General features: G+C 38.7%; 1 protein-coding gene across 1 annotated transcript; it reads right to left on the reverse strand.

Annotated features, from left to right (window-relative positions):
• Nucleotides 1–7,477: 7,477 nt before the first annotated feature.
• Nucleotides 7,478–12,037, reverse strand: LOC139943054 (uncharacterized). The gene is made up of 4 exons (XM_071939865.1): nucleotides 11,970–12,037; nucleotides 10,693–10,777; nucleotides 9,845–9,936; nucleotides 7,478–9,308 (listed from the first exon to the last, which is right to left on the reverse strand). Exons 2-4 carry the CDS (start codon nucleotides 10,730–10,732, stop codon nucleotides 9,114–9,116), a joined length of 327 nt encoding a protein of 108 aa, XP_071795966.1. The 5' UTR covers nucleotides 10,733–10,777; nucleotides 11,970–12,037; the 3' UTR covers nucleotides 7,478–9,113.

Consider the following 12,037-nt stretch of genomic DNA (forward strand, 5'->3'; position numbering starts at 1 on the left):
TAGAATTCCTATAAGGAGTACTTTTATTTTCCGTTTTTATTTTTCCTACGTTGGTAAAATAAGAACACACTATTTGTTTCAATTATTATATAGTTGTAGATATACCATAAAACTAACATGTGCACATTTCATTTGAAAAGGTAGTTGCATTTTTTAGATATCGCCGGCAAAAATCCAGACTGAATATTGGCACAAGCACGCTGGAAAATATATTATAGGAATACAAAAATCCGTAGCTATTAGTGGTTAATTGGATTGTGTACGTTCGGTAAATGAAACTATTTGTTTCAATCATAGTGAAAACACTGGTCTTTAACAATACCAAAGGTGTCTAGCCGTCGATTTCACAAAACTCTTCCTAACTTAAAGGAACACGTTGCCTTGGATCGGACGAGTTGGTCTAAACAAAAGCGTTTGTAACCGTTTTTTATAAAATGCATATGGTTGGAAAGATGTTTTAAAAGTAGAATACAATGATCCACACAAGTTTGCCTCGAAATTGCGTGGTTTTCCTTCTACTTTGCGAACTTACATGGTCGGCCATTTATGGGAGTCAAAATTTTGACCCCCATATATGGCCGACGTGTTAGTCGACAAGGTAAAAGGAAAACCACGCAATTTCGAGGCATGTTTGTGTGGATCATTGTATTCTACTTTTACAACATCTTTCTACCCATATGCATTTTATAAAAAACGGTTACAAACGCTTTTCAAAGACCAACTCGACCGTTCCAAGGCAACGTGTTCCTTTAAGACTAATCTTAGGACTTAGGACGAGTCCCAACCCTGCACTGTAGCATGCAGACCTAAAGATTAATCAAACGTTAGGACGAGTTACTCGTCCGTCTAAATCGAGATAAGACGAGTCCTAACTCTTTATGAAATCGACTCTTTTCCCTTTAAAGGATTTGGGTACTTTTTCAAAATGTCCATAGATTTACGTTAAACTAGGGTTTGAAGATAATGATAGCGGAAAGCTTCCCTTCGAATATTACTTACTGAGGTGCTGTAGTTTGTGAGAAATGAGTAAAACAATGTCATGAAAATACGTTTGTAAATGATTAAAATAATTTTCGTCTCTGAGACGAAAATTATTTTCATGACATTGTTTTACTCATTTCCCCCAAACTACAGCACCTCAGCACGTAGTATTTCCAGGGAAGCTTTCTACTATCATTATCTTCAAACTGTGTAAGTTTAGTGTAAATCTGTGGACATTGTGTTTTTTGTCCTACAAAAGTTACATAGACCCTTTAATACATGCGCCATAGATGGACAGCACGGACGTGACCACAGTCAGGTACACGAAGTGTGTGTTCACGTACGCCCTTACGGCATAGACATCGGTTGACTACAGTAGGAATAATGGATCGTTTGCGGGCAAAATAAAACAAAAATATTAAAGGTTCTTTACAAAATTGGTAAGAAGCTCACAGTTTTACTTAAAACTTACACAGTCTAATTATAATGATTGTAGAAAAAAATCCCTTGAAATAGATGTGTATGAAATGTCATAATTTGATGACAAATAAATAAAACTAATTTCCCGTTTGAAGTAAACCGCTCAGTGAGCGTTTTATTAATATTTTTTTGATGTCATGCGAAATGTGTAATCGGTTTTTCACTATTTTCTCGTGAACCAGATGGCCGATCGATCTGAAAGTCTACAGGTTTGTCAGTTTATGTAGATGGTGGATTATATTAAGTGCTTACACTGCCAGCAACTGTTTAGCTAGAAACAAGAAAATTTTGTTATGTTCCTTTAAAGACGTGGTCAACTCGAGGCGCGGGGACGAGGGTGTTTGTGCTGGGTGTGGATAGGCTGACTCACGCACGTATGCCATGACATTATGACGCAGTGACTCGGGCCTATATATCAGGGCCATCCTAGGCATCATCATAATGTATAGACTTGTCTCAAGTCACAATCCCGTGCCATCGCCAGAAAATTATTGTTTTGTGATGCTCTGAATATATTCCACAACCCATTTAGTTTGGGACCACATTTTGACGGTGAGCGCTCCCTGCTATTTTGTTTGCGTATAGTGTAGTTGGCGCGATACGCTTAGGGACATCTCACATGAGAACGTGACTTGAATCAAGTCTACATAATGTAGGATTGGGCAAAACATGACAATCATACTATAATCGTAATTTTATGTCAGTGCTCTTTGTTGTATAGTCACTGTGTTTGAGTTCCCTTTCGGTGCTTCTCTGATCCGTGCCCCCCCCCCCCTGCACTATGGGATGTTGGATGTAGGAGGATGGTACTAAGTTATATCTAAATGTATTTTTATTTGTACTTTTATTTATCAAAGTAAAATCCGGTTACTTAGGCTAATATTTACCATCAGGCGATCCCAAACATCAACATAATGTAGGATTTGACAGAGCAGTCCTTCTTCCTTGACATTATTTGTTTTATACAATTATAATTCCATTTTCTTTTGACAGTATATGACTATGTTGTGTGTTAGTCCCCTTTTTGTGATTTTCTGTTCTACTCCCATAGTAATGGGAAGTTCTTCTTGTTTATCGTATCCACACACTAGATGTTGTGTTTCAGCCAGAATTGATCACAGTTCCTTGCAAAATCATTGAACTCTGCAAGAGGAATGGCAAGATCAATATAAACTTTGACATGGTCACATTACACACGTTCATCAGTAGACTGGTACCCTGTCCGTATTCTTAAGGAGGACAGGTATTGGGTATGCGTGTATACACATGTACATAAGATTTAACTGCAAGTTTCCAGATGAAGGCCATGTGAAACGGTGCGAGGTCAAAGGTGATTTTGTGCGTGGGGTCAATGGTGGGTCTCTGGCGTAACTCTCGAGCCTCGAAGTGTGACGTCAGATGTTCAGGCTAGTAGTATCATTCAGTTGTCTAATTCGTTGCATATCAGTGTTCGCCACAAGAGGGCGCAGTTTTCATCAGGCGTGATTTCACATACTATGAGAAACCTTTGTAGACGTCGTCACAAGTCGCAAGATTTGACAACCTCAGTGTTAGGACGTTAATCGAGATACAGTAACTTGTAATACTATCACTAGATGCAAACAAAAAATACCCAAAACATTGAACAAACTTTGCGGCTACCTTTATAAATGGAAAGAACTTTGGACTCTTGTTTAAAAATGTTCTTTAAAAGGGCTAAGGTTGATGGCCAGCTGTATAGAAACATGTTTCAATACTTGTTAAAACGCTATACTGAAGAATGCAATGAATCCCTTTTAAGTAAAAAGTGGAGTTCGCACGAGCACAAGCTAAAATTTCCTGCTAACACGTGAAATACGCTTGACGCAATTAAGCGCGAGGTCCCTGCTTCCGTAAAGCGCCGATTATTTACTTACGGCGTTAAAGGCAGTGGACACTATTGGTAATTACTCAAAATAATTATTATTTTTATAAAACCTTTCTTGATTACGAGTTATGGGGAGAGGATGATAGTATAAAACATTGTGAGAAACGGCTCCCTCTGAAGTGACGTAGTTTTCGAGAGAGAAGTAATTTTCCACGAATTTGATTTCGACACCTCAGATTTAGAATTTGAGGTCTCGAAATCAAGCATCTGAAAGCACACCGTACTTCGTGTGACAATGGTGCGACAAGGCTGATTTTTTCGTTCAGTAATATCTCGCAACTTCGACGACCGATTTAGCTCAAATTTTCACAGGTTTGTTATTTTATGCATATGTTGAGATACGCCAACTGTGAAGACTAGTCTTTGACAATTACCAATAGTGTCCACTGCCTTTAATAAAGTAGAGTCAGGTGCACTGATTGGTCTGAATCATGACATTGTCCAGCAGCAAAATGAAATCAGTTGTGAATGAGCACGTTGCAAAACACGTGTTTTCGTGTGACAAGGGTGTTTTTTTTTCGTTCATCAATATCTCGCAACTTCGACGACCGATTGAGCTCAAATTTTCACTGGTTTGTTATGTTATTTTATGCATATGTTGAGATACGCCAACTGTGAAGACTAGTCATTGACAATTACTAATAGTGTCCAGTTTTTTTAATAAAGCAGGGTCACTTGCACTGATATGTCTGAATCATGACATTGTCCAGCAGCAAAATGAAATCAGTTGTGAATGAGCACGTTGCAAAACACGTGTTTCCGTTTGCATCCACAATATTGACGTTTTTAAGTCGAAGGTCTTGACAATTTTCCTCGTGGCTTGATTGGATCAGTTTATGTCGCCCTTAAAAACGTAATTTCCGTTCAGTTCAAACGTTTTAAAGGTACTCTCTTTAATTTAAAAGAGCGAAAAACCGCTCGTTTTGTCCGCCACACCACTCTTGCAAAGAGCCATTTGGCAGACATCTCTTTTTGTTACGGGTACTTTCAACACGATTTTTAGAGTGAAATTTAAGTAGGATTTGAAACTTTGCATGGTGGAAATACGATATAGAAAGGTTTGCGGTAACACCATGTAATGACTATCTCTAATGTGTTGTGGTGGTTCTGAAAAGAACCGTCGGTTTCAGAACCACCCCAACTCATTAGAGAGTGAAGTTTGTTCTAATTTCACTCGAAAAGAGTGACACATGTTGACTTTCACTCTCAAAAGAGCGAAACTGACACCACTTGGACTCAATTGGTCATCGAAGTTGCAAGAGAATAATGAAAAAAAAAAAAAAATACACCCTTGTTTCACAAGTTTCGTGTGCTTTCAATTCAGATGCCTCAGAAAGCCTTCATCAGGCTTGAAGTCTTTCTCAGATTCAAATAATTGAGTGAGAAATTAACTCTTTAAGTCAAAAACAATCGTTTCTCATAATGTTTTTATCCTCTCCTTTGCTCGTCAGCAAGTAAGTGTTTATGCTAGTAAGTGTTTATGCTAACAATTATCTTCAGTAAATACCAAAAGTGTCCAGTGCCTTCTTTAAATTGCAGCACCTTTGACGTCATTTTTAATCACGTTCATATTATCATATTATTGTCAAACACCTGTGCCCACAATAACTGATTATAGGCACTGGACACTATTGGTATCTAGTCAAACTAACTGCTAGCATTAAAACTTACTTGTTAACGAGCAATTGAGAGCTGTTGATAGTATAAAACATTGTGAGAAACGGCTCCCTCTGAAGATAGGTAGTTTTTTGAGAAAGAAGTCATCTTTCACGAAATTGATTTCGAGACCTCAGAATTTTTAGATTTTGATGTCTCGAAATCAAGCATCTGAAAGCACACAACTTCGTGTGACAATGGTGTTTTTTCTTTCATTATTATCCCGCAATTTCGACAACCAATTGAGTTCAGTTTTTCGCAAGTTTTTTATTTTTTATTCTAAAGATACACCAAGTGGGAAAACTGGCCTTTGGTGTCCAGTGCCCTTCTTCGAAAGTGGGCCCTGGTGGTGGTGGCTAACAGATTTCATTTGAAAAGCGTTGATTGTCCGTAACCTATAACCTCGTAACCAATGGGTGCGCTCGATTAGCTTCCCCGGGTCGACCCCGGTGTGTGGCGTTTTCTTTTTCGAGGACGAACGTGTGCAGACAATTACCCACGTTCGTCCTGGGGAAAAAAAAACCGCCACACACCGGGGTCGACCCAGGGAAGCTAAACGAACGCACCCAGCATATAACTAAATACTTTGACCATGGAGGAAGACAAAATGGATCGCCATGGTTCGACCCCAAAACTGTATTGACCTTCCTGATACAACGTCACAGCCCGGGGTTTTTCCAACCGAGGTTGGAAAACTCTGAAAAGCCGCAACATACAAACAGTCCTATACTTTAAAGGGAAGGTACACGTTTGGTAATTGTATAATACCAGTGTCCTCACTTGGTGTATTCCATCATAAGCATAAAATAACAAGCCTGTGAACATTCGGGCTCAATTGGTCATCGGAGTTGCGAGAAAATGATGAAAGAAATAACACCCTTGTTGGACGAATTTGTGTGCTTTCAGATAGGAATAAGCTAGAAGTCTTTTATTATTTTAGTGAGAAATTACCTCTTTCTCAAAAACAACGTTACTTGACAGGGAGTCGTTTCCCAAAATGTTTTATACTCTCAACAGCTCTCCAATACTCGTTACCTGGTCAGTTTTTAAGTTAATATTTGTTTTGAGTAATTACCAACGTGTACCTTCCCTTTAAGGAACGAGTTATTTTTGTTGTGTTTTTGCTACAATTGTCTTACTTCCTGCACTATACCATGAATCTTATAAGGTGCTAAATAATTGGGTCTCAAAATTCATCACTGCAATTACCTATCTTTCTGAAAGTTTGTATCTATATACCCAGCGCCTTGAGTACCTTGTTTGGTAGATACGTGCGCTATATAAGACTTCGATACTACTACTACAATATTATATCAAATACAAAACAAAATTGTGGGTTCATTCGTGGTTGAAGTTGATAATTGTCAGAGAAAAGAAAGAAAAAACCTTCACAATTATTGTACACCGATGAATTGACAACACTTTTCTCAAAAGGGCAGGTGGCTTAACACGATTTTAAAAATAACCGCGAAACGGGCTCTAAACGGTAATACTCGAGGCGTTCTAAGCGTGGGTTGTTAGATACCTGTGGAGTGGGCGGTTAAAGGGACACGTTGCCTCGGATCGGGCGAGTTGGTCCATAAAAAGCGTTTGTGAAACCATTGTTATAAATTTCATATTGGTTTAGAAAGATGTTATAAAAGCAGCATAATAACGATCCACACAAAATGCATCGAAATTGTGTGGTTTTCTTTTACTGTCTGAACTAACACGGTCCGCAATATTCGTGGAGCCAAAGTCCGCAATTTCACAAATGCCGTACATTGCTAGTTCATCGTAAGACAAACCAAGCAGTTTCCAGGCATGTTTTTTATGTGGTTCGTTGTATAGACCTTTATCACGCTGTCACCATCTTGGTCATGTCCCCTGTTTCCCTGCTAACATTCATTGCGCAAACGTGGCACCAGACTATTATTTCGTCCAGCCTCAGTTTGGTTTCAATGAGTTGGAATGGAGTAAACTCAAGATGGCCACACCGTGATAAAGGTATATTCTACTCTTAAAGAATTTGGGTACTTTTTGTAACACAAAACACAATGTCCACAGATTTACATTAAACTTACACCACTAGAAGATAATGATAGTAGAAAGCGAACCTTAAAATATTAGTTGCTGAAGTGCAGTAGTTTTTGAGAAATGAGTAAAACAATGTCATGAAAATGCGTTTTTACATGCTGAAATAATTTTCGTCTCATGTTGTGCGTCGTCTCATGATCAGTGAGACGAAAATTATTTTCATGACATTTGTTTTACTCATTTCTCAAAAACTACAGCACCTCAGCCAGTAATATTTTCAGGAATTCTTTCTACTATCATTATCTTCAAACTGTGTAAGTGAAACGCAGATCTATGGACATTGTGTTTTTTGTCATTCAAAAAGTACATAATAGCCCTTTAAAGTATACGTCAAAGTACATGGCTAGAGTACGCGGGCAAACAAGGTTTAGGGCTATTTTGTGACTCTGTAGATTTGATAACTACGAAACCATGATTACTTATAGCGTAGGTAGCTTGAAGGCGGATCCATTTTGAGCACTTGGGGGTAATGTGGTGTTTAGGTGGTTATATTCGGCGAGAGGTGAATCGCTGTTTTTAAATCTATTTATGTTGGTATTTCTTCGCGTGGGTTATACAGGTTGGTTGTTGACTCCACTGGATACATTTTCAGCCAATCTTCAGTGGGCGGGGTATGCCAAGGGGACCATTGAAGGCAGAGTTATAACTTGATTTTTGATAATTCAATGTAATTTTTTTTATTTTATATTTACAACAAAAGATGTAATAGAAGTCACTTGTGAAAGACTTAGCTGAATACAGTCTCTACGTGCTAGAGAAAGTGGCAACCAATTAATTGTTGCGGTATTCTTTATACGAGAACGTTGTTTCAGAATTAAAATTATAATGTTTTATTGCCCGCATCATAGATATACAGAAATTTAATTTCCATTGGCACATTTAAGAATTAAATAATTATTAGTTAAAATCTAGCACCGCGTGTGCAGTGTCATCAAGCCTCAAATGTTCATAACTACTAGACACACCAACAGGAGACTTTGAAACGCTAGGTGGCAGCAGACATAAATTTCCGCAAGTTGCTTTCTTAGATCTGAGCATGCGCACATGGATTTACCTTGTAAGTCTTGACACACAGCAGCTGCATGCATCCCAACGTCAAGCATAGACCTTTTTGCAAATATCCATTGCGCAGGCACTTCCATTTGAATGAGGTGCATGTTGGTCTAGCTATAGACTGGGCCCCAGTCTTTATAAGACAGGTCCCTGCTCCGCAGATCTAGTGATTCCATTGGATACAATGATATCTTGTGATAAACGTGCAGTGACATGAGCTTTCCATAGATGACCAAACAGTCCGCAATAGAATTTTGACTGTGTATCTCTATGTGAAATCTAAGGTGAAAATACACGCCGGTCTGGAGGCAGGTCTCTTGCGTTATTCACGAGCCTCGAAGTGTGACGTTAGATGTTCAGGCTAGTCTAGCTAGCAATCAAAATTGATCGCTAGCTAGACCAGCATGCACCTCATTCCACGCGAAAAGTGCTCGTGCCGAGTATTTGCGATTTAAAGGTCTATGGCAGTCGGGATGAGTTGGTGTATTTGCTGCCACCAATGTCCCAAAGGTATCATATTTATAAATGAACTAAAAGAACATCGTCACAGGCTTTCAAATAATGGGTGCGTTCGTTTAGCTTTCCTGGGTCGACCCCGGTCTGCCCCGCGGTGTGTTCGAATAGCTTTGACGTCATTCCAGGGGCTCACCCGGGTCAGCCCCCAGTGCCCTGTTTGTGGAGTGGGTCACTTTGGGGCTGGCCCCAGGTGCATGACGTCACTACGAGAGCGGTGAGTGATCGTCCGATTACCTCTTGTCAGGGGCTCACCCGAGTGAGCACCGCGGGGAAGACCCAGGGAAGCTAATCAAACGCACCCATTATCATCATAGTGTAGAAGAGTCACACAGTAAACAAATTGACACACAACCTAAACTATAAACTAAACCTAAACTATATCAAAGCCCTCAGCTCAAATTGTGTTGGCCTACAAAATTGGTAAACTTAAACATATCGTGATTTTCTAAAACACGAATGTTGCTGTAACCAGCGTTACAAGGGCAACCAGGTTGAAGGTCACAGCACCTGCGCTGTTGCAGTCATCTTTTTTGCAGCAGCATTTAGTGATGCCATTGGATTCGGACTTGCACTCCTCCTTTGTGCACAAGGATGTGGTTCCGCAACCAGCCTCAAGAAGTACGTAATCCTTACTTTTTCGCTGTAAACATAAACAACAACAAATGTCTCTTGTTTATAAATGCACTGATATATTGATAGAATATAGGCAATATGTCAGGAAAGGGCACTGGACACGTTGGGTAGTTGTCAAAGACCAGTATTCTCACTTGGTGTATCCCTCAACATAATTGCATAAAACAACAAATCTGTGAAAATTTGGAAACACAATATTGGTCATCGAAGTTGCAAAAGAACAATGACAGAAAACAACAATTGTTGCACAATGTGCATTTTCAGATGCCTAAATAAGGCTTCAGGCCTGAATGAGGTAGTTTGTTATTTGGGCGAGAAATTACCTCTTTCTCAAGAACTATTACTTCGGTAACTAGACGACAATACTTGTGAAAGCAGTGGTTAATTTGGTAGAACTCGAACCTACCACCAGCTTGTGAAGTCAAGCAGTCTAAACATTGGAACACTGTCTTGGGGTGTTTGTTGGGGGGTGTTTGTATGTTTGTTTGTCATAAAGAAACAATTTGGATATTAAAGAAATCGGTGTGGTTTATGTTCACGTACATAGCAGAAGGACTCGGTGCATTCCCCTGACGTCAACGTAGCAGCACACTCTGCCCCGGTGCACTTCTTGCATTTGAGCGCCAGACTGTGTCCTATATATAGTAATACAATAACAAACAAAAAACACTTAAGAACAGGGCCCAATTTCATAGAGCTGCTTAAGCACAAAATTTTGCTTAAGCAAAAAAATCCTTGCTTAGTAAAATCAGATCACCGGCCAAGACTCCACTCAATTGATATGCTAAGTAAACAACAGCTAAATACCGGTCACAAGCAAAGTATATGGCATACATGTTTTGAAAAAAGGCGTGCTATTTTCGTGCCTAAGCAAATTTTTGACTTAAGCATCTCTATGAAATTGGCCCCAGGTGTTCCGAGTCTCAATTTGCGCAATTTTGTTGTTGTTTTTCAGTTGCAAAGCAAGTTAAAAGTTGAAAAAGGTTAGTTATCCTAGACTGGATCATTCCATTTTTTAAGACTGGTGGGTCGTCAGTTCCCCAAAAATTGTGGGGCTGAAAATATAAAAACACTGAGTGTCGTATGCCGAGAATCAAACCAATGTTGTTATACGTTCGCCATCGATGGCCGCGCACAACTCGTTCCACTCACAGTATGGGAATTTCGGGACGCTTGGTGGCAGCAGAATTACTAGGACAAATCACAGATATTAAGAAGTTCTTTAAATCTGTGGGTAAAGTACATTATTCTCGGTAATGTGCGCATGATCAGAACTACGTAAACAGTGGGCATTTACCTGGTAAGTCTGCTGCCACCTAGCGTTCCATTTTGGCGAACGTTAGCGCAAGTGAAACGCACCCCCTAGTAATTATATTCTGATAAGTACTTACCAACAACGGCCAGAATCAAAAGCACACACAGGACCTTCATTGTTGCAACGTTGAATCTTTAGTCTTTGACTTGAAGCGAGAGAATCTGAGAACAAATGATGACAATCATAGATTTTATTAATTTAAATTCACATTTATTTCAGCAGTAAGGACTAGTTTACGCAAATATTTACGTAAATAATTACGATTCGTACACCATGAAAGCGCACAGATATTTATGCAGAATGAGGGCCGACGTGTGGTACAATCAAACAAAACTTTCTTTTTTTTTGTTATTCCCGAAAAAATACAATTCCCCCCTATCAGTGAAAAGAACAGGTTTAACCCCTTGCAGTTTTTTCAATGAAAAATCGTGGCTCAAAGGGTGCCATTTTTTAAACAATTGGCCGAAAATAAAATGGTCCCAAATCAGTCAAAAGAACAAGTTTCACCCTTGCAGTTTTTATAACTGAAAATCCTGGCTGAAAAAAAAACGTTTTAAAAATTGGCAGAAAATATAAATTGGTCCCATATCAGTCGAAAACCCCCCAAATTTAACCATTTGCAGTTTTTTTTAATAAAAATCCTGGCTAAAAATATATATATATATTTGTTAAATTGGCCGAAACATCAAAAGGTTCAAATCATTCAAAATAACAAGTTTAACCCCTTGCCGTTTTGTAACAAAAATCCTGGCTCAAAAAAAAACCATTTTTTTAATTTGACCGTAAAATAAAATGATCCCAAATCAGTCAACAGAACAAGTTTAACCCCTTGCAGTTTTCTTTAAATAAATCTTTGCTCAAAAGAGCCTGTTTCAAAAACTGGCCGAAAAATGAAATGGTAAAACATTAATCGAAAGAATAAGTTCAACCCCTTGCAGTGTATTTTAACCAAAATATCTGCTTCAAAAGGGCCTATTTTCAAAGAAAATGGTAAAAAAAAATTGCCGAACAAAACAAAATGGTCCCAAATCAGTCCCAAGAAGAAGTTTAACCCTTGCAGTTTAAAAAAACAAAAAGCCTGTCTCATAAAGGCCCACTTTTTTGTTAAATGTCCGAAAATAAAATGGTCATTAATCAGTCAAAAGAACAAATTATACCCCTTGCAGTTATTTAACAAAAAATCTTGGTTCATAAAGGCCCTTTTTAAAAAAAGTGTCGAATAATAAAACGGCCTCAAATCAGTCTGAAGAACATGTTTAATGCTTGCAGTTTTTTTCAACCGCAAATCCTGGCTCAAAAAGGCCAAATTTTTTAAACATAATTTTGAAAAATGAAAAAAAAGTCGCATCTTACCTTGTACGTTGACAACAGTTTGGTCCGATTCCAAATAATGGAGCGAAATATTGGCAGCAGCACTTATT

Source organism: Asterias amurensis, chromosome 10, assembly GCF_032118995.1.
Source record: "Asterias amurensis chromosome 10, ASM3211899v1".
Classification (NCBI taxonomy): domain Eukaryota; kingdom Metazoa; phylum Echinodermata; class Asteroidea; order Forcipulatida; family Asteriidae; genus Asterias; species Asterias amurensis.